The sequence below is a fragment of the Semicossyphus pulcher genome, unplaced genomic scaffold (genome assembly GCF_022749685.1).
Source record: "Semicossyphus pulcher isolate SPU_LCO1_2020_fin unplaced genomic scaffold, fSemPul1.0.p SCAF_3, whole genome shotgun sequence".
NCBI classification, from domain to species: Eukaryota; Metazoa; Chordata; class Actinopteri; order Labriformes; family Labridae; genus Semicossyphus; species Semicossyphus pulcher.
In genome coordinates this window covers 20283598-20305567 of record NW_027211704.1, presented here as the reverse complement: position 1 = coordinate 20305567, position 21970 = coordinate 20283598, and the positions used below count along the sequence as shown (strand labels likewise).

Sequence of the window (21970 nt, the reverse complement as noted above, 5' to 3'; positions counted from 1 at the left end):
GAATAGACTGACAAACTAATGACTTCAGCCTGATTTCAGGATGTATCCACATGACATAAGTAGAGTAAAAGTATGTGGTCGTCATCACAACAGCCTCATGGACACATTGCAGCAGGCATGGCGCTCTGGGAGAATCAGCACGTGTGCATCGGTGAGGCACCGCAGACGCCAAATGGGAGTGGCAGAAGGTGTCCACTCTGAGTCCGCCTGCCACCACCTGGACGAGCCAGCTGTCCCCGCCCAGTCGGCCTCTCGTGACCGCTGTCCCACTTCCTCTTCTCAGGCTTATGAACGCCTGCTTACGCCGTGCAGCATCTTCCCTGCTTCCTCATTTGCATATTCCGTTCTTACTCAGCTCTCCTCTCCCCAAACTTCATGCATCACTGCCTCAGTTTGTCCATGTGTTCCTCATTAATCTCTTCCAATGCCCCCACCTGAGCCGGACGTTTACTTTCTCGACCCTGTTACAAAGGTCACGGCTAGCTTAACGCACTTCCTCCACTTATTCACTTTAATCTGATGCCATCGTGTTTAATTCATGGCTAACATGGCCGTACCCTGCCAGGGATAAGACACAGTCAGGTGCCCTTTGCTTAGTCCTGCCAACCCTGAAGAGTGTTGGACCAGGATATGAACTCTTGAGTGTGTGCGTGTTTGTGTGTGCGAGCTTGGCTAGCAGCCTGTTAGCCTGCTGTGACGTTTGGCCCATGTGGAGCATTGGAGGCCGAAGCGAGAGACGGATTTTGTTGTGAATGGCCTTCTTCCACAGCCAATTATGGAAGCGTGTGTGTCGTTATTCCTCTCATACACACACACTTAAGTGATTACTATAAGAGCAAACTATAGACATTAGAGGTGATGTGTCTTAGATGGATTGTGGTGGGTAAACCAGCAGACGGAGAGATGAGAATGTCGATCACCGGCAGAGAGGCAGTTGTTGGTTTTTTCCGTGCAGAATCGGTGCAGACGGCTCATTCAGGAAATCAATGGAGGACTGATTAAATGGGCAGCAGGACAGAAATGCCTACTGTAGCTCAATAACCAAAAATGGCTCCTTTCAGCTGCTCTGAGTGCGTTTCATAGAGTTTTACAGGAAGTCTTTGATGAATAGGTTTTAATTAATGAGAGATGTGAGATAGGAGAAGATGTTCATTAGTGCTGCATTCATTTACATTAAGGAAAGGGGAAAGACAAAGGACTGCAGTCAGGAATACAATTATTCAACAATACTGCATCAAGTAATTAGGATGAAACATTTATTGTAAATATTCATGATGTGTGTGATAGCATTTATTAGGTCACATATTTAAAAATGCTTTAAAAGTATACAGTACGATTCTTTATTATAAAGATGTCCAACTTAGACATAGTATCTTTGATAATGTTGAAACCTAAGCAATTAGCATGCTGATACACTAAACTATGCATGATGTAAATTCAATATGTAGTGTGTTTCAGATGCATAGTCTATGGGTTACTTGTATGTCAGAAATGCCTGGATGTATACTAGATTGGCAACAAATGATTCCTGTTAGCGTTAGCATTTGGCTAAGAGCAGCGCCCTGCTCAAGTCTAACATCAAAGAGCTGCTTTATCGCTGTAGACTCTTGTTTTTCTTGAAGATATGAAATGACATTGGGAAATATTGTTTTCAAAATGCCTAATTATTTTGCATCCGAAATGATGCCATGAAAAACATATAAATAAGCTAATAACATCAATGAAATTCCTAGTTTAATAGAGGAAATGTTGTGTTGTATTATAAAGGTCAAACATACTCTTAACCCTCTCATCCGTACAAATTAGATTAGATGGAAACCCTTTGTGACTTTTACTTGTTAACTAATCTGTTGGACCTACTGATCAGTTGGCCTCTAAACAAATTCTTTTTCACATCCGTTCCATTTTGTTAATCATTTTGTCACATGGTCTTTCTCACAGTTGTGACCTCCTCAGCCCCTCCGCACCTCTGGGCCTCTCTCATTTCACCCTACAGTCACTGATATACCCAGAGCTCCTCGCCCAAAATAGGCCAGGCCATTTCCCGAGTTCTCAGGGCTTTTCATGTCAAACGTGACAATCTTCATGAATTGCCAAAGGCCCAACCCCTCCCTTATTCTCCTTTTCCCTTTTTGTCTTGTTCCCACTTTCTATTTGACTCTTTCAAAGGCAGATACAGTGAGAGAGCAACACGGAGACAAATGCTTCAAAGAGCGCTAATAGACCTCGCCTTGACGGCTTCTCAGAAGTTTCGTATCAGGTGGACAGTTTGTACAATGTGACAAAGGCTGCTATCACATGTTGCCAGGTCAACTCCAAACACATCCACTCCCTGACACTTCTCTCGAACATAATTTGAAGGAATAAAACCTGTTGAACTGAAAGAGTTGAACAAACTAAAAGGAGACCATTCATTCAGACGGTTACTATAAAATGATGTCCTCAAAGATGTTCATGGTTTCAGTCTTGGCCAGATGAACTTTTATCTAAATCGGTTGTCACATCCACGAAGAAGTGTAAATGTAGATTTAAGATTGAAGAAGAAAAGTAATTTAAGCAGCATTTTTTCACCAGCTGCAAACTAGTTATCTTGTTCAAGTTGATATGAGAGAAGGCCTTGACATGCTCACATGCAACGTGCTAAGCTGGGCAGAACAACACACACAGTTCAGTACGACCTGTACTTAATCTTGGATATTGAAAAAAATGTCAGACTTTTGGACTTAAATGCATTTACTGACAGTCAGTCTCGGATCCCACTGGCTATAGTCTGACGCCAATAAAGCCTCTGGGCACAACGGTGAACATGCCTGGGCATGTAGCCGGCGGTTAGCAATAAACAACTTCCTTTTCTTTGTGCTGCATTGTTTACAGAAAAAGAAACGAGTCTTACCTGTGCCGAAATTTTAACATTGTGATGCAGATTATTAAAAAGTCAAACTGAAGCTTTGTCAGGTCTGTCCTCAAGAAGAGAAGAAAACTACTTTTGAAATGCTCGTTTGTTGAACGGAGGTCGGATTGATCATTTCTGATGCATTCGAGGTAGACGGGAAATCTGAACACTGAACAACTTTTGTGACGCAGCATCAAGGGAATTCATCAAGTTGAATTTTAGATCTAGAGCAGATTGTTAGCTGTTAGCATGCAGATGTCTGTTTATAGAGATTAATAAGAAGCTAAATCGACGCGGATGGGAGCCGGGATGTCATTACGGCGCTTTATGCTCCGTCTGATTTTGCTCTCCACACGGACTGTTTTTCCTGCATACGCCGCAGCCTGCTGATACGTCAGTATTATGTGGACTACAAGCGTAGTACAAATGAAAACCAGAACACTTGGAAATCTACCTCCCTGCCTACAGATTCTACATTTCTGTGTAGACTCTGTAAATAGAGATTAACTGACAGTAAACCATACGCACCCTCTTTGCCTAATGTTCATCCCACTGACATTTTACAGTTGTAATACTATAGAGGATGAGCAAGTATCTAATACCTGAGTACGCTGTCTGTATCCCTGTCTTATGCTCTCGCTCTCTCTCGCTGACACGCACACATACACGCATGCAAATTGCTGTGTCAGTGTGCGTAATCCTAATCTGAACTCCGACTATGACAAAGCACTAATCGAGGCATTGTACAAGCAAACAGAACCAGATGGAGACGCTGTGCTGCTGTTTATGTAATCTCTGTTGGGCTGTCTGAAGTTAATCTCTGTCAGAGAGGGAGAGACAGTTCTGTCCAGTAACGCTGCATAAGAGTGTGAGGCTTGTGTTTAGTATTTACCTACTTGTTAGATAATAGGCATAGAGGAACAGAGGGACCTTACTGCATATGTTTGTTGGTCATTGGTAGTTGGTTTCATTGGGCATACTGTATGCTTTTAAAAATGCACCTCATTATGTTTGGCAGCAGTTCAAGAAAACTCCTTATACTCCTTTTCATTCTAAGATTACTCTGAGTGGCTTGTTTGATAAATGTAGGCCCCTGCTGTAAGTGTGTATGCATTATTTCATTGCAAAGTGCCATTAGGCTTTACGAGAAATCCAGCCTGCTGTGTGTGTGTGGAGCCGACGTCCCGGCAGCTGTCGGTGTGACGGGCTGCGGTGCGGAGAAGTCAGCAGGGAAAACCGCACGGATACCACCGACAGGCAGCGACAGGAATGGAATTAAAGGGCAACACCTTTTAGCATGTTTACGGTTCTTCATAAGAATAGAGATGCGTTGACTTGTAATGCGGCGTGTAAATATTTTCTCAAAGGTTTCTGTGGAAATTTAGAAGTGTTTGTTCTTGTCATGTTGTGTTAAGAATCTGGAAGATTTAATTAAATACATGCATCATGGATTCCTCTTGCAGGTCAACCGTCTTCCACTGTAGACTTATTTGTGCGCTGATAATGAGCCATGCTGGTTCAGTACTAGCAGACAGTCTCCACTGCATGACCACCTCGTCTAAACCAACAGTCGCGACACAAAGGAAATGAGGTGTGTGAGAGAAGCAGGGAGGAGGAGAAAGGATGCGATGACAGGTTTTACAGTTGTCTCTCAGCTGGGTGGTTATTAATGAGTGGGAGGACAAAAGGGGGATATCAAGTCTCACCACCTCTTAGTCTGTCAGCCCACAGGAGAAGAGGAGGAGGAGGAAGAGGGGCAGGGCATCAGCATGGGACAGGCTTTGGTGTTGGGATATAAGTCCCTTTTACACTGCCAGTTCAAGGCGGGCTGTTATGTCTCTGTTTCACGTCATCTGTAATGGAAAACACACAGAGGCGGAATGGTTCGGCGAAGTCGTTCCGCCTCTGAGCCGGCATCAGAGGTAGTAACAGAAAGGTAACAGAGGCGAAATGGTGTCGGTGTAAACAGAGGAGCTTGCACTGTTTGTTTATATGTCATGTACCTTTTGCTTCCGCAACGCTGTGTATAAACACACACTGGGGCGGCTTTAAGGCGGCGTTGCTTTGTCCAATTTCAAATGGCAAAGGCGGCGTAATGGTGGAGCTTCGTTATGGTGCTGTGGCAGAACCACAATATAAAAAGGGCTGTATATTCAGGGCTTCCAGTTATTTAGAAAGAAAAGTTTTTGGTTGACCGCCGGGTGTGACCGACTGAGTGAGTGACGGTACTTTCACAGCTGTAGAGAGAGAGAGTTGCGACGGATCATGGAGCATATTGGACCTCCACTGATGCGACTCTTTGTCTATACGGCTCTATACTCGGGGAGTAGGCGGGGCTGCTCCTCCGCTGTCCTCACCTACATCGGCAGCATGCATCTGCTTTCAATCATGTTGTCACCGGCCTCATAAGGACAGTCCTTGTAGTGCCCACAAAAGCGCACATTGACAACCTACTAGGTTTTGACCTAGTTTTGCTAACAAATACATGTTTGTACTGTCCGTTTTTTCTGCAAGCATTGATACAAAGATCTTTGTTGTGGTCATAAACAGCACACAGTTCTGCTTAAATATTTGGAGCTGCTTTTATTTATTCATTTGTGGGTTTGTCTCTATGAACCACACAAGTTATTATAAGTTTTGTTATGTAAAAAAATACAGTGCGGGTTTAATTCTGTAAATGTTGCACCTTTAATGCATTCAGGTCTGAAAGTTCTTTTGTATGCAGACACACCCATCAAGATGCAGTTCTGCTTGTCTGCATTTGTCTGCTGAACACATCCATATATATGTAACGTGAATCACGACAATAATTTTGTGTGTGTGTGTGTGTGTGTGTGTGTAAACCTGAGTGTGTGGTCAAAACAGAACGGAGAGGTGGAATATGTGACGAGGAGAAGGAAACAGAAGATGTAGGCGTCATCCTCATGAGTTTGTCCTCATGAGGATCTTTGGGAACAATAATCTGAGATCAGCAGAGTCCCTGCTTTATTAAACCTGATCCTGAAAACACAAAATCAATTGTAATTTACAGCCGCCCTCTGCAGGCTTTACTGTGTGAACATGGCTTCTACTGTCCTTCCATCCTTTAGCGTCTCTTTACAGCACAGTTAGGCGTTAATTCTCTACCTGTCAGCGCAGCTTTCTGTCAACAGTTATTGGATCCTTTGTGTGATGTGAGACGGGGGTAGACGGTGTGTTTGTGTTTAACAGTGAAGAGACACAATATGGTGCGTCCTCAAATGATGGATGTTTGTTTTTCCATTATGACGGCGATATTTGATTGATAGAAAGGAAGCGAGCGGGAGCGTGAGGAGGTGATGCATCGAGGAAAAGTCCACATTAGTCTCTGCTGTTATCAGGGGAAAAAAGGAAATGGAACAGGCCCCTTTGCTGCTTCTGCTATTCAGGCTTTTGTCCTGATGAGTCTGTTTTCACTGGCAACAAAGTGGGGGACAAACCAGGCCGAGGTGTGAGGAGGAGGACAAGAGAGTTTTGTTCTCCTGCACGGTGACGATAAAGCCAAAAAGATAACAAATAAAGAAAGAGGGAGGGGAAACGATGGAAAGTCTTTGATTGAGAAACTTGATGAGTAGATAAATGGACAGTATAACAGGAAGCAGCTTCTCCGCTGGCTGTGTGCCAGAGGAAAGACAACAGAGGCCTGAAACACTCGCAGCTCCAGAGAATACGATTAACTCTTCCTTTATGAGTGTGTGTGTGTGTGTGTGTACGCTGTCTTTACTGAAGTGTTTACATTAGGGAAATGAGCTCTTTGGCTATCACCAGGCTGTTCTTTGAAGGTTGACTGAGCATGAACACACACACCGGCACGCACAGGCATTACTGGCACTGACGGCGATCACAGCGGGCTCATTTTATTGGTACTCTGGGCTTGTTGGTAGCAGACTTGGCATTTGGTCCTGGCTATTTCCTGGATTTTGATTGGTAGGAAGGTCAAGAGTTGAGTTTCAGGTGTGGATTGATGTATAACGGGAGGCATTATGAGCTAAATAGCATTTAGTAATTTGCAGTTTAAACCACACTTGAACACTATTATACTTTAATATGGTGTAAACACAAACAGATGCTCACACACACACACACACACACAGTCATTGCACATTAGGAGTCCCAGAGCAGTGTGTGCGGTTCCCAAGGAAACAGGACCTCCTCGAACGAGCCAGCTGAAGGAAGGAACTGGGAACTAGACTGTCTGTTTGTGTTAGCATTCATAGTGTGTTAGTGTGTGTCCACAGTGACAATATTGGTGGTTCTTATAAATTGATTCCTTCATATTAGAAAAGATTTTTTTTACAGCATGGCAGGACATGCAGCATGAACCCTTTTCTTCTCTGTACAGCTTAAACATCTGTGTCTTCATCAATTTTCAAATCAAAATTTTCATTAACAATACAGACTTTTATTTCATTTGAAGTCTTGAAAACTTGACCATAAAATTGTTTATCTTACAAGATAAACAAGAACATAAACATGCAAATACACAACATTTTTTGCATTCATTAAAGGGGGGGAGTATTATGCTAATTTCAAGCTTCATATTTCACTCTGTGATGCCTGTGGAGTAGCTTAGCATAATTTACAGTTTAATAAATGCCTCATCTTTCTCACACTGGTGCTCTGTGCGGGCCCTCACACAAGCCGTGTCCCAATCCAGGGGCTGCAGCCTTCGGAGGCTCTATTTGAAGGCCGATTGCGTAACAGCAGCATGTCGAAGGCTGTCCCAATTCAAAGGCTCCTTCAGATGCGGCCGACAAATGCGTCCTCCTTTTCCTGGGCTGTGAAGGATCCATCGGGTGCATCCTTCACGGTCCAGGGTATCGACTCTTACGCGGCCAAAAGAATAAACTTTTGGTTTCAACTCAATCGAATAGCTAGCATTACACATGTTTACAAAAACGAAAGGGCCCTTGAAACAAATTGTCTTTAAAATAATAGGTTAAGTAACCAGACGTTAGTTATGCTGTTGCTAGGCGACAGGAGTTTGGTGACGCAAGGGTAAGGGCGGGAACAGCTGGTGACGCAAACAGGAAATGCTCCGTGGACTCATTTCAGTTCGGCTTTTGCGGTCTACACAGGCTACGAATGACTCATCCTCCGTAGACCGCCTCCTTCGAAGGCTGCAGCCCCTGGACTGTGACACAGCTACAGCCTCTGCCTGAAATGACTCAATCAGCTCTGTCCCTTTAAGAAACCCTGCCCCTACAAGCCCACTTTCTTCTGATTGGCCAGCTCTCTGAAGCCTGCTGAGGCTGCACTTTGTAACGTCACAAAGTGCTGCGTGTAGAAAAAACTATGTGAAACCTGGCGTTCACAGCAGCCTGCAGACTGAGTTGAGAAGCCTGGGGATTACTCCAACTGACTTTTACCTACAGATTTGAAACTTCACCCATGTTAGTCTGGACATCCAACGTTGTAACATTATATACATGTCTTAAAATGTGAAACAGCATAATACCCCCTCTTTTATAATGCCTCACAGATCAATGTGTGTATTTAATATTGATCAAAGTAGGCGTACAAAAACTTTAAAAAAGGCTAAAATGAATTATGTTTAATGTGAATGAAATCGAATCAACCAGGAGAGCTGGACTGATAGACAGCAGATGTGGGGAAGGAGAGAGTGGGGGATGACATGCACCAGATGATCACCGGGACCAGGAGTCGAACCTGCGCCTGCTCTACCTGCTGAGCTACACCTGAGCGCCCTAGCTGTCATAGCAGGGTAACACACTAGCAGTGACTTTTGTATCACACTGAGCTGACCTTTCACTGATCTCTTCCCCAATAACCCACCACTAGTTTTGCTTATAACACATAGAACAACACTATTTCCACTCCATTCAAATTCAGCATGTCACTCCTGGTTCTGATCCATGAGTGGCAGCATGTCCATCAGCCCTGCAGTATGTTTGGTGATGTGAGCTGGACGTGTGAATGATGGAGCTCCTCATGGCACTTAATGGCTGCTATAGGAGTCTCTCCTGCTAACTGTTTCCACATGGACACAGAGCTGCAGAGTCGTTTTTCCATTCCAGGTAGTAAACCCTTACTGTATGGAGAACATATTATGTTTTGTTTTTTCACACCTTGAATGAAGAATTTAACTATTTCAAAGGCAGGAATCTGACCGAGGCTGCTTTGAATGTAAAAGTGTTTTGTTTTCCGAGAGGACCGCAGACGACTTCACTCTCAAGTCATGCATCAATGACTTCTGCGGCTTTCAGGCTTTAATATGGCAATAACTTTGAATGTGTGTGTGTGTGTGTGTTTGGATTTTTTCAACAGTCTAATTAGCAATATTGGGTTTAATAATTATTGTAATAAGTGAACTCCCTCGGAGGTTGTGGATAATGAGTTTTTGACTTTGTGTGTGTGTGTGTTTGTGTGTTTGACAGACCAAGGTTATTGGTCCCTAACAAAAGATTGTGGATATTTTCTGTACCTGCACATTCATCTGTATACAAAAGAGACCAAAAAAACAAGAGGATACATGTGTGTGTTTGTGTGTGACTCTGTTTAGCCTCCAGGGCATTAGAACCATTTTCCTCTTAGTGTGCAAAGATGAGGCTGATAGACGCCTTCATTTTCTGCACCAGGGATCCGCAATCTGCTCCTCTGTGTTCCTCCCTCCTTCTGTCTCATACAGACATTTAATCGTGCTGTTTTGGGCTATTTTTAGCTTCCACATGTCTTTTAGTGAGTCTGGATCTTTGTGTGTATCAGCTATTGTGTTTGTGTGTGTGTGCGTGTAGGTGAGTGTGAGACATTTGCTGTTCTGATCAATGTTATGGATCCAGTCTTTTGTTGGTGCAGCTGGCTTAAATGTCCATCCAGCTGAGCCCTGGTGTGTGTGTGTGTGTGTGTGTGTGTGTGTGTGTGTGTGCGTTTGAATTGATTATTTATAGCTGTTCCCTTTCTCCTCCCCGTGCTTCACTGACAGGCTGTCATTGTTTTTGTGCCTCTTTGTTTGTCTACTCTCATTTGATGCCGAGCTTGTCGAGACTTTCCTGAGTTCTGACATGCTAGTTTTGGGAATGTTTTACACCTTTGTGATAGCGGGGAAGACACGCTGAAGAGGTGTGTAAAGCATGAAAGGTAGACACACATATTGGCTTATGCAATATTCAGGACAGCAGCCAACATCTATTTTCTATAACGTCTTTCTACAATTTCTATTTAATTTATTTTTAAATGTATAAAATATCAGAGTATAACTCAACTGAGCCCTAGCCCTAGTCTTTAAATATCTTGTATTGTCTGACCTACAGACCCATTGAATTTACAATCATGTAAAATAGAGAAAAGCAGGAAACCACACAATTCACAAGCTTTAACTAACAAGTGATTTTACTTGACAAATGTCTTTAAATAAGACAGAAATAAGAAAGAAATAATTTTCTGTCAACAAAAAAATCTGAATTATTTGGCTGGTATTTTTTTAACAGACAGGGTTATGGGTCTGTTTAACTCGTTTAAATATGCTACGTTAGCCAAAAGCCTGCTGAAGACGCTACACACAAACACTTCAACACACAAAGAAAGACACTTTATTATCCCAACAGAGCAGAGGTAAAATTCTTTAACAAGAATAAAAGTCTTCAGCCATGCTAGCAGCTCTAAAAGGCTGAATGCTCCTGAGGCACAGCGGTACTTTGCGCTACATGCTAACAATAGAATGCTAACACTCCCCAAGTGACATTGCTAAGTTGACGTTTAGAAGGCAAATGGTTTACCATGTTCACCATTGTAGCTTAGAGCGTTAGCATGCTAACATTTGCTTATTAGCAGTTAACACATTAGCAGTTAACAGTTAACAGCTGAGGATGATGTGAGTGATTTCTCTGTCTGTAACAAACTACTAAATGTAATCCAAACTGCTCATTTGGCCTCTAAAATTTTCTTTCTTTCTTTCTTTTCTTTAAAAGTCAGCTGTCAAGTGTTACACTTACACATCACCTATAAATATTTCACACAAAAGACAGAATTGAGTGTAAACAGAGAAAGCTGTGAGGACTGACCTCCAACCCTTTTATGATACAGCTGCAGCACTCACACACACACACACACACACACACACACACACACACACTCCTCCGATGAGTCCATTGTGCCGAGCCTGTTCACTCCTCCTCTGCTGTATCCACTTCTCGTTAATAATTGTCTCAAACAGCACACATTTTGGATCTGTGGTTTTAGATACATTAACCTCAGTGTCAAGGTCACCTGCAGTAATTACAGAGTCTCATCTGTCTGCAGGCTGCTTTATGTGTCTCGCTGTGTGTCATAAAAAGGTAGCAGGGGTTCGTACGCTGCTGCTGAATTGGTCTATTTAAAAGTCTTTAAACTCTTCCTGGAAGACCCTCTTCAGTGACGCCTGCAGGCCTGACCGAGGGCCAAAAAGCGCTGTCGTCAGCTGTGTGTGTGTGTTTCTGCAGCAGCATAACAGCGTGTGGTGAAGGGATTATTGTGAGTGTTGGTGGTGGGTGCGGTTCTTAATGCATGCTTGAGAGGAAACATGTGTGAAGTGAAGATAGTACAGTAGGATGTTTTGAGCTGCATGTGTGTACAGTGTTTGTCTCTTGAGTTACTGTGTGCGTGTCTTTGTGATTTGCCCACCACCCTAACTGCAGCTGTATGAGGTCGGGGATTTCTCTTCACACACTGTATGTGTGTGTCTTTGTTTTAAGCATCCCATGGGGAGTCCTTGTGCTGTCTCGGTGTGCGGGGGAGTTGATTTGCATCCCCTGAAGATTGAACTGGAGGGGGTTTAGCAGGACCGAGTGCTCCGATACTGCTTGCTCATGGCTTTTTCCGCAGCTTAAAGTGATTACCTCCCGACTGTGTCCATATTGTACCTCTGAAAGCCCAAGATTAACACAGGGCGATGTCACACATCTTCTGTTTTATGTACATAAAGCAACATTACCCCCTAAATTTCCCCCGTTTTCCATCGGGCTGCGGCACAGGCATTTAAAAAGTGTCACTTCTTTCAGCGAAACTCGGCTTATCAGCCATCGTGCCCGCGAGACTTTCTGCCGTTCTGCTGGCAAACAACTTAAAGTGATGCTAAATTTAAATACTCGGCCCTCATTCTGTCACCGAGTTCAAAGATGTTCAATCTGCCTTTGGACTCATCTAATCAGGGATTATTTTACAACTGGGATGTCAGGTGGAAGCAATTAACTGCAGTGAACTACCTGTCAGGACAGAGAACTGCGAGTCCCGAGCAGACGGATTAACAGCTGATGTAATAATGAAGACAGAGTCGGCCTTATCATCACCAGTGGCTCTGTTTGCTCCAGTTTCTGTCAGAACTTTACTTTTTCTGCCTCGTTTTTCATTCTCGACACGTACTGTGACTTTTTAAATCTGCATCGCAAACAAGTGTGCTGTCATGATATGTTTGTTTTTTACTCCGGGCTGTTTTTCTGTCGCACATTTCTAATTGGTTCCGCGCTATAAGATTGTATGCATATTGTGTTTGTTTTTTAACTTTCAGACGACATGCTGGAAAAAGTATGCACCACTTTCCTCTAGCAGTCGATCAAAGTGGTTGGAAACAGTGTTTGGAGATGGTGTGAATGGATAGAGAAGTGTTAAAGGATAGCATATCTCACTGTGTTGGGGATTAATTTGAAATTTCTGTAATAAAACATCTCAAACATATAAAATCTGCTCTTTTCAGTGGCAGAAAGACGTGTTTTTTCAGACCTGGGAAGATCTGCAAATAAATGTCTCTTTTCCCATTGGCAGTGGAGTATACTCCTGTCGGTGTCTCTTCTTCTGCGTCACTGTCTGATGTCAGAAACATGCCGGAAACCCGTCACCTTATTTCTTGTTGCCCTCGGATCAGAAGAAGCTCTCTCACCTCGCTGTCTTGCCAGTGTTGCTGCATCTTGCCCAAAACAAAGAACTGAAGGGTTAAAGATGAGCGTGTCGACCCGGGTTTTGTGTTCCCATCATTGCCGATCGTAGCGGAGGCGATAAGTACCAGGGTCAACTGCAGAGTCATTTGACCCTGGTCTGAATGCCTACTGTAACTTTTCCCACTAAGCAAAAAAGCCGTGTGTTAGCTGCATTGAGGACTGTAGCCTCTGAGCTAAACTGGTGCCCCAAAAATCAGACCATTTTAGAGGGAACTACTCCAGAAGGACTGGAGTTATTTCCTCAAGTGATGTCACTTGAGTCAGTGCCCGCTGGATTGAACTACTTTAAGTTTGAAAATTAAAGAAAAAACTCTGCTTCAGTCTGGATGTTTGAGACGGTATTAGCCGCTACGCTCAAATCTGTACAGTTGAGTGAATTTGAATTGCATTGTGGGTATTGTAAGCTTTGAACAAGTAGACCTGCATGGAATAAGATAAGACACATATCTTTGGTCCTGGTGAAAAGTTGTAGGAGTCCTGCGCTGTACTGACGGAGTCTTTGACACTGTCTCTGTATAATTCTGTGGATTAGCAGTGACGTGATCAGCAGAAGGTCTTGTGTGAGGAGTGATGATGAATGTAAACAGGAATATTTTACCAACACACTCAAAACAAGCAGTAATCTCACATTCACAATGTTGTTGTTTCAAACTTTCCTTTTCCTGTAATTAACTAAAGATCTTCAGAGACTGTAAATAAAACAGTCGTAGCTGCAGACGTCTTTTCATCATCCCTTCATGATGAGCGCTCAGATTCTCACGGTTCCTTGTCTACACTTGAAATAACCTTGAGGCCAGAGCAGAGCGTGCGTAGCGTGTTGATCAGATCGTCGTGCTGGATATACACATTGCATTAATACATTAAAACATTTCAAGCACAATCACAGCCTCTATGCTGAATAGCAGCCATTTACTTTTGTGATATCTGATGGCTTAATTGATTTACTCACTGACAGTCTTTGTTCTCCGCTCTCAGGATTCGTCCTCAGATGGCCAAGGAGAAGATCGAGGGCTGCCATGTGTGCACGCTGGTCACACCTGGAGAACCACAAGTCCTCCTGGGAAAGGACAAAGCCTTCACGTACGACTATGTATTTGACATCAACTCGGAGCAGCAGCACATCTACCAGGCCGGCGTGTACAAGCTCATCGAGGGCTGCTTCGAGGGCTACAACGCCACGGTGTTCGCTTACGGGCAGGTACGAGACAGGGGCTTACAATTTGATATAAAACACTCCTAAACACCTCAAAGCACAAGAAATGTAGGATGTATAAAGTAAACAGTAAATGGTATCTGACTGAACGTGTTTCAGACGGGTTCAGGGAAGACGTACACCATGGGGACGGGCTTCGACGTGAGCCTGAGCCAGCTGGAGCAGGGCATCATCCCGCGGGCCGTTCACCAGCTGTTTGAGGGGATCGAGAACCGCAGGGAGCGCGCCCAGGAGACCGGCAGCCAGGCGCCCGAGTTTAAAGTCAGCGCACAGTTCCTGGAGGTGGGTTTAAGACTTGTCTAATACATGTGCAACCACGCTGTAACAACTGATTGATCTAATCCTTTAACAGTGCAGTATTGATGACCCTGCTTGTGTGTGCTGTGATGGATATCTGTCCATATTAACTCTAACCACATGGGACAAAACAGGAAACAGAGGGGATCAGCCCCCTCTCCCACAAACAGGAAGTGACAACCCAATGACAGATGGGCAGGAATGTGTGCTTGTGCTTTGTTGGTCTTGATTAATGTCGGCCATTACCTCTGACATTATTCCTCATCACCGAGGGGTACAAGATGGAAACAGGCGAGGGATTAGAGGAAGGGAGGGGCGCTTGTGTAGGAGCAATGAGATAAAATGACAAGTAATCATTTCCTCCAGAGGTTTCTGGCAGGCACATGTTTGGCTTTTCTTTGAGGGCAGATTATTCTACATGTGAGTGTGTGTGTATGATCTGATTACTTTAATAATTCTATAATAACATTTCAGTCGCTTTTTTCTCGCTCTCTCTTATTCCTTTTTGTCTTTGTCTGTCCTGCTCTCTGTTGTTAGTGTGTATTTTGTGTGACGTTTTTAGGTCAATAGGTTATCTCTGTTGATGGTAAACAGATGCTTGTGTGTGTGTGTGTGTGTGTGTGTGTGTTTGGCAGTAGTGGGGAACAGCTGAGCTGTCAGCTGACCTCTGTGGCCTCTTAGCCCTCATTGGTTTCTGTGAGGTCATCCTGGTGACCTGTGTGTAAATAAGAAACACAGCTGTGAGAACAAGCGAGAAAATCGAAGAAAAGCTTAATAATTGTATTAAATCCTCTAAAATTAGCGTAAAATTGGGTGTGTACATAATATATAGTGATATGACTGTGTTTGTGGCTTCTGTTTCCTGCAGTTGTACAATGAGGAGATCCTGGACTTGTTTGACGGAACCAGAGACCCAGAGAGTCGGAGCAGGAAGTCCAACATCAAGATCCACGAGGACTCCAGTGGCAGCATCTACACCACGGGAGTCACCTCCAGACTGGTGCACTCTGAGGAGGAGGTGGGTGCATGTGTGTGTGTGCTTTGGTCTGTGTATCATCTTTCATCATCTGCAGTTATCATCCTTTTGTTTTAGCAGTCTTTTTACACCATGTGTTTAAAATCTGTAACTCCTCAAGGACAAAACCCTCTGCATTTCTATGGCTTTGAAAATATAATTCTTAATACTGGCCCTAGGAAAAGTCAGATAACGAAAGTGCAAAACTCAGATCCTGAATGCTTTCTAATATGTTTTCTGTGACCATGGCGAAAAGAGGTGTAGAAATGAGAGCTACTGCATCGCAAAGGGTTAACTGTAAAGACGCAGATGAATGTTGACGGGTCGAGGCAGATCATGGGAGCTGCAAGAAGATCTCCAGCAACAACCATCTGGCGGTCGGTCCTCACAAACAGCAAACAGTCCGAGGGACGATAAGGGAGTGTTGGCTCCAGTGTGCTGCCCGATATAAGAAATGGGGAGTACATCAGTGTGGAGAAAGGAGGCAGTGATGGGTTCAAGAGGGCAGCAGGAATGTCTGCTAGCGGAGATACGACGAGCCGCTGACAAAGAGGTCAACAGGGGTGGCAGGTGGGGATTTAGAGGGAGGGCAACGGTAAAGACTGTCATGGTTTTATTCGGTCTCTTCTTAAATGGAGTAGAAAGAAAGGTGGGAGCAGATTGTAAAGTGGCAGTCAGAAGGAGAAGAAAGGATTAATTTTGGAGAGGTCATCTGTGCATTAAATTCAGCAAAATTCAGACTACTGAGAGACAGATGGGATCTCCTGTGGGATGGCAGAGAGAAAATGTCAAAGTATGGAGGAAGAGAAGGACTATGGAGTTCTTCAGCAAGTGATCGGGGCGATGATGGTGTAGTGGTGTCAACACCTTTTTGTTTGTCCACTTATTCTCCTTGCAGCTGCTGCAGTGTCTGAAGCTCGGCGCTCTGTCCCGCACCACAGCCAGCACCCAGATGAACGCCCAAAGCTCCCGCTCGCACGCCATCTTCACCATATACCTCTGTCAGATGAGAGTGTGCCAGCAGCCTCAAATGGTACGACAGGGGTTTTGAGCAGAGGGAGGGTGGGGGGTGTTATTAGAATTTCATCCTCTTTAATGTGAAACCTGACAGCTTGTGAAGGAAAGCAGGATGAAGAGGGATAAGGAACCGGCAGGAATGAATATGGTGAAAAAGATGTGGATTTATTTTAGGGAAAAAAAAGAAATTAGGCTCAAGGATGATGAACAAAGTGTAAATAATACATAAATAGTGTAATTAATTTGCAGTCAGAGTATCATTAAAGGTGATGAAATGATTGCAACTTGTATGTAAGGCTCTCCACGCCCACTTTCAGAACGGAGGAGGGGAGAACGGGGAGTTGAACGGCGTCGACTCAGGCCCCATCGCTCAGCCGGAGTTCGAGACCCTGATGGCCAAGTTCCACTTTGTGGACCTGGCTGGCTCTGAGAGGCTGAAACGCACCGGAGCTACGGGAGAGAGAGCGCGCGAGGGGATCTCTATTAACTGTGGACTGGTGAGACTGTTTGAATGTGTGTGTGTTCATGTGTGGGTGGTGTGACAGGAAACATGCAGACAAAGAAAAATGTCACAGCACACATCATCTCTTCCACGTCTGTCTGCAGGTGTTTTGGAATATGATATTTCTTACTCGTCTCTTCTGCTTTTTAAATGTCAGCATGTTAATAATGTAACAGTAGAAAGCTTGTTTGTGATCTGAATGTTTTGTTTTTTGTGTGCGTGTTTGTGTGCGCTATAGCTGGCCCTGGGAAATGTGATTAGCGCTTTAGGAGACCAGACAAAGAAGGGGGGTCACGTCCCTTACAGAGACTCCAAACTCACCCGTCTGCTACAGGACTCACTGGGAGGCAACAGGTACACACACTCACACACTCACACACGAACATAAACATACTGTACATACAAAAAACAATATCTATACAGGATGTAGTGGAACATATTGGAGCCTTTTAGAGCTGAAACCATTATTCGGTTTATTTGACAGCTGATTGACAAAATTTATCAGCCGCTATGTTGATAATTGATTACATGTCGATGTCAAATGTGATGTTTTCTGCTTCTCCAAAGTCAAGACTTTAAAGATATAATCTCAGAGATTTCAGTTTTGTTCTCTTTGGCGGCAACTAATAGCGATAAACGGTAATTGACAATTCCCAATTTACCCAGACGTCCACGGTTGGCTCCGGTTGTAACTCTTAATTTTCCTCGCTGACGGTCGCTTTCCTTTTTAGACTGTTTGCCTTCATCTGAGCGTCGAATTTGTTTCTTTTTCTTTGGATTTTCACTTATTTTTGAAGTTGTATCTGTAGTCATCGATCTTTTCTTTGTTTGTTCAGCCATAGTAGATTACCGTTTACTCGCAACACTTGCAGAGAGCGGAAAAGCAGCCACTTAGCTCCGCCTACCCTCTCTGGCAGACCAATCACTGCTGAGTGATGGAAAACGTGTCACTAACTGGGCGCTGCCTCTGATTGTTTTCTGCGAATGTTGCTGCAGACACCCAGTCTGTAATCCTGCAAATGCACAGGCTTTTATCAGTGGGCCATAGGCTTAATCACCATTGTGTTACCGCATTCGGCGATAGACAGACATTAATTTTTAATGAAAATCTTCAAGATTATTACTGTAAGCCTAATATGCCATTAAGGATAGAAAACACACATTGATGTTGCACTCTGGGAAATTATAATAGGCAATTTTAACAATTATTCCCATTTAAAAAATAATCAACAACTTAATCGACAATGAAAATAATCATTGGCTGCAGCCTGAGTGCTCTGGTGTAGATATTGACTATTGTAAAAAGCAGTATAGAGTCTCAATGGTACACAAATACACACTGTGTAGTTGCCTGTTGTGCTCATGCTTACAAAAAGTTTCTCAACCTCAATTTTGTCAACAACCTTTATGATTCCTTCCTCTCCAGCCGCACGGTGATGATCGCCTGCGTCAGTCCGTCGGACCGGGACTTCATGGAGACTCTAAACACCCTAAAGTACGCCAACCGAGCGCGCAACATCAAGAACAAGGTGGTGGTGAACCAGGACAAGACCAGCCAGCAGATCAGCGCCCTGCGTGCCGAGATAGCCCGGCTTCAGATGGAGCTGATGGAGTACAAGGCGGTGAGAGACTTGACGAGTGATAAGAAAGTCTGAGGGAAATGAAAAAAAGATTTGAGAAAATAAAGACAAGGAGGAGCTCAGAGAAAAGATTAGAGGGGCTTAATGACAGTGGGAGAAGAGATGAGGAATGAAAAGTGGCAGGTGGAAGAAGAGAGACAACACATGGCTGTCAGTCTGAATGATGCAACGAGGCCGTAAGAGAGGAGTGATATGATGGATGAAACTGAGGATAGAGGCTGAGCAGAAGTAGATAAAAGACTAATGGGAATAAGTGAAGATGATGGTGGAGGTCACGTACGAGAGCTGATTACTGGATTAAATTAAAGATCTTTACTGGAACACACACATCCATTTATGCCTCCAGTATACAGCAGCACCCGAGTATGAAGATTAATCAGTGCAATGTCAGCATTTCACAGCATAAGGCAGAGATAAATTGATCCTGTAGCTGAATGTGCTTGTGCTGAGAAGCTCTGTGTAACCTTTATGCACAAAGGAGATAGAGTGGGAGCATGATGCAAGGAAATGTGACAAGAAATAGGCATAAAATTCAAAGAAAGTCTGCAAAGAGTCTCCATCAGCTTTGACCTCCGGGGCTACAAGCAATCATTTAGCGGATTCGTCAGTCTATTATGCGATTTAAAGGGGTTAGCACGGTTTCTAGAGGGAAGTGAATGTGTGACTAGGACGCGGGCCTTCCAGCTGACCTATATGTGGTAATAAGGGATGTAATGTGACCGGAGTCTGGAAGTAATGGAGCGTTGGATTGGTGGAGGTAATGATGTCTGCGAGCTGTGGCTGGATTTGATAGTGACTCTCTGTTTGACGCTGACACAACAGGATGTTTGCAGCGTTTATCATTCAAAATACAACAATAGCTACTTTAAGAGCCACAGGCAGACCAGTTCAGTTTAAACAATAGCAGTTTGTGTTGTTGGCCTACAACATCTGTGCAGATCTAGAAGTTTAGGTTACTTTTCCAGGCCCCAGTATTGTCAGGGTCGTGGTTATTCAATGTGACTTCTCCGTGCAGGGGAAGCGTGTGGCCTGTGAGGAAGGTTCAGAGGGCTTCAGCGACCTGTATCAGGAGAACGCCATGCTGCAGAGAGAGAATGACACGCTGCGCCTCAGAGTGAAGGCCATGCAGGAGACCATCGACCACCTGAACACACGAGTGACACATCTGCTGGCCAACGAGGTCAGCACTCTGCTGACCAAGTCAAGTACGTGAAGGGGAGATGTTACTACTATGAATGTTGTCCCTTGAGTTTACAGTCTTACATCTCACTCGTATTTATTTGAATGCATTAAACTTATTTATATTTCCTACAATACAATAATCTTCCTTTGACCTGTAGGTGAAGGCAACGAGGAGATCGGGGCTTTAATCCAGAACTACATCCGAGAGGTTGAAGAACTCAGGTAGGAGCCCAAAACCTTCAATAACGCCTACACTATTTCACTAAGTACTTAATTACATGGATGTTGGATATATTGATATTTTTAAAGAAAATAGCTTTACATTTTAGGAAATGTATTTACATGCTCTCTCCCAGAGACTACAACAATTTCTAGCAGTTTAATTGGAAGCTGCAGCTAGCAGCGATTATCTTAGCTTAGCTCAGCATAAAGACTGGACACAAAGAGAAACTGATATTATTTTTGTAGGTATAATGTCCACCTACCAACACCTCTAAAGCTCAGTAATTTATATTTTATATCTTGTTAGCTCTGTACAAAAACAGGTGTATAAAAATGGCAGATTCCTTCGGACAGAGCTAAGCTAGCTGTCTCTCCCTTCTTCCATTTTTATAGCAAAGCTAAGCTAGCCGACTCCTGGCTGTAGCTTCACATTGACTCGACAGGCAGAAGATTGATATCAATTTTCTGATCTAACTCATGACAGGGAAGTGAGTTAGTGCATTTCCCAAAATAGATTGGGTTCACATTCAGTTACATTTTCTCAACAGTTTGTCAACACTTTTCAGCAAACCCTATCTTAAAGTTACAAAATCTAACTTCTAACGAACAGCAGCTAATGTTACAACAAGTTACTTTTTTAGTGTAATGGTAAATTGTTGAGTGTAGTTAAAGGGAATCACCAGGAGGGCACATTCTAAAGGTCAGTGAAGAGTCTCTTAATGTCAGTAACTCAGCAGTTTTATGCTAACGTTTGCTAACGTTAGCTTAAATAAGCTACAATATGCTCCTTGCCATTTCAGACAATGTGAAGCTGTGGAGTTAAAATAAATTGTGAATTTTATGTTTTATTTGTAAGTAGAGGATTGTGTTCTTCTTTTAAAAAGTGTTATCATCTTTGAAGAAGCAGCTTTAGTTAGCCCGTGGTAATCGAGTTTGTAATGAATGCATGATGACTTTTCCTCCTCTGACAGAACCAAGCTGCTTGAGAGCGAGGCCATGAACGAGTCGCTGCGCCGGCATGCGGCCCGACTTTCCTCGCGTACCCCGTTCCCTTCCTCCTCACTCAGCCCCGCCCCCGGCCACCCGCCTGGCTCCTCCCCTTCTCCCATGTCCATGGAGGCCGAGATGACGGACGTGTTACGCCGGGCCAAGCTGGACATCGAGAGGCTGAAGAAGAAGGAGAGGAGGCAGAGGAGAATGAGGTGAGGAGAGAAGTGCATGTTTTTTAATTTTAAAAAGATTATACAATATTTAATAAGTCAGGAAGCGTCAAGTTCACAGAGTTCCAGGAAGCTCTTATTTCTCTAATTATCCAAATAGAATGACATAATGTGAAGTTAATTTTCTCATCGCTCTCTTTAAGCCCTTTTCAATTAACCTGTGCATGTTTTAAAAGCCAAGAGAGTATAATAAGTACATAATTGTTCATGCCCATATACGATTCCCTCCTCATTTCTTCTCGCCTCATTTTTAAGAGGCACATCACAAGTCGTTTAGGGCTTTGGGGCGGCCAGTGTCTGAATAGAATTGGTATGCAGCCAATGCTGGGAAGTAACGCTGGCTCGGACACAGAAAGGTCTAATTCAGTCGGCCAGTGGGTCATGAGAGAGAAGCACACTGCCTAACAGCCTAAATGAGGTTTAATGGGATAGACGTGGAGGAAGATGGGAATTTGGAGCTGTGATGGGGGATAAGCAGGATGGTTGTAAAAGACAGAGCAAAGGGGAGATAAAATTGGCAATAAAATCTAAAGAGCTAAAAAGGGTAAGATGAGGGGTAGATGAGCTGAGGAAGACTGTGCTAATGACTTTAGAGGTCTGATTTTGCTGTTAGCATATGACTTGGCAGCAATCCCAGAGCCTTAATGGAGGCTGTCAGCAGCATGCGGCCTGTAGCTTACATGAAGGAGAGTGTTTTTAATGCATGGTAATAGACAAGAAACACTGTGTGCTACTGAAGTTGAATTAGGTAGGCTTCAGCCACAGGTGCAAAAAATAAAAGAACAGACTGTCATGATACCTTTTCTCTGTTCCAGCTGTGAT

General features: G+C 43.7%; 1 protein-coding gene across 2 annotated transcripts in view; it reads left to right on the top strand.

Annotated features, from left to right (window-relative positions):
• Positions 1-21970, top strand: part of kif21b (kinesin family member 21B) — a 65802-nt gene that overhangs the window by 10567 nt on the left and 33265 nt on the right. For both annotated transcript variants that reach the window (XM_069677593.1, XM_069677592.1), the window contains exons 2-11: positions 13816-14038; positions 14153-14335; positions 15219-15368; positions 16264-16398; positions 16700-16879; positions 17123-17238; positions 18311-18506; positions 19540-19729; positions 19865-19928; positions 20900-21130. In XM_069677593.1, the coding sequence (XP_069533694.1) occupies positions 13816-14038; positions 14153-14335; positions 15219-15368; positions 16264-16398; positions 16700-16879; positions 17123-17238; positions 18311-18506; positions 19540-19729; positions 19865-19928; positions 20900-21130 (1668 nt within the window). The remainder of the gene's footprint in view (positions 1-13815; positions 14039-14152; positions 14336-15218; positions 15369-16263; positions 16399-16699; positions 16880-17122; positions 17239-18310; positions 18507-19539; positions 19730-19864; positions 19929-20899; positions 21131-21970) is intronic.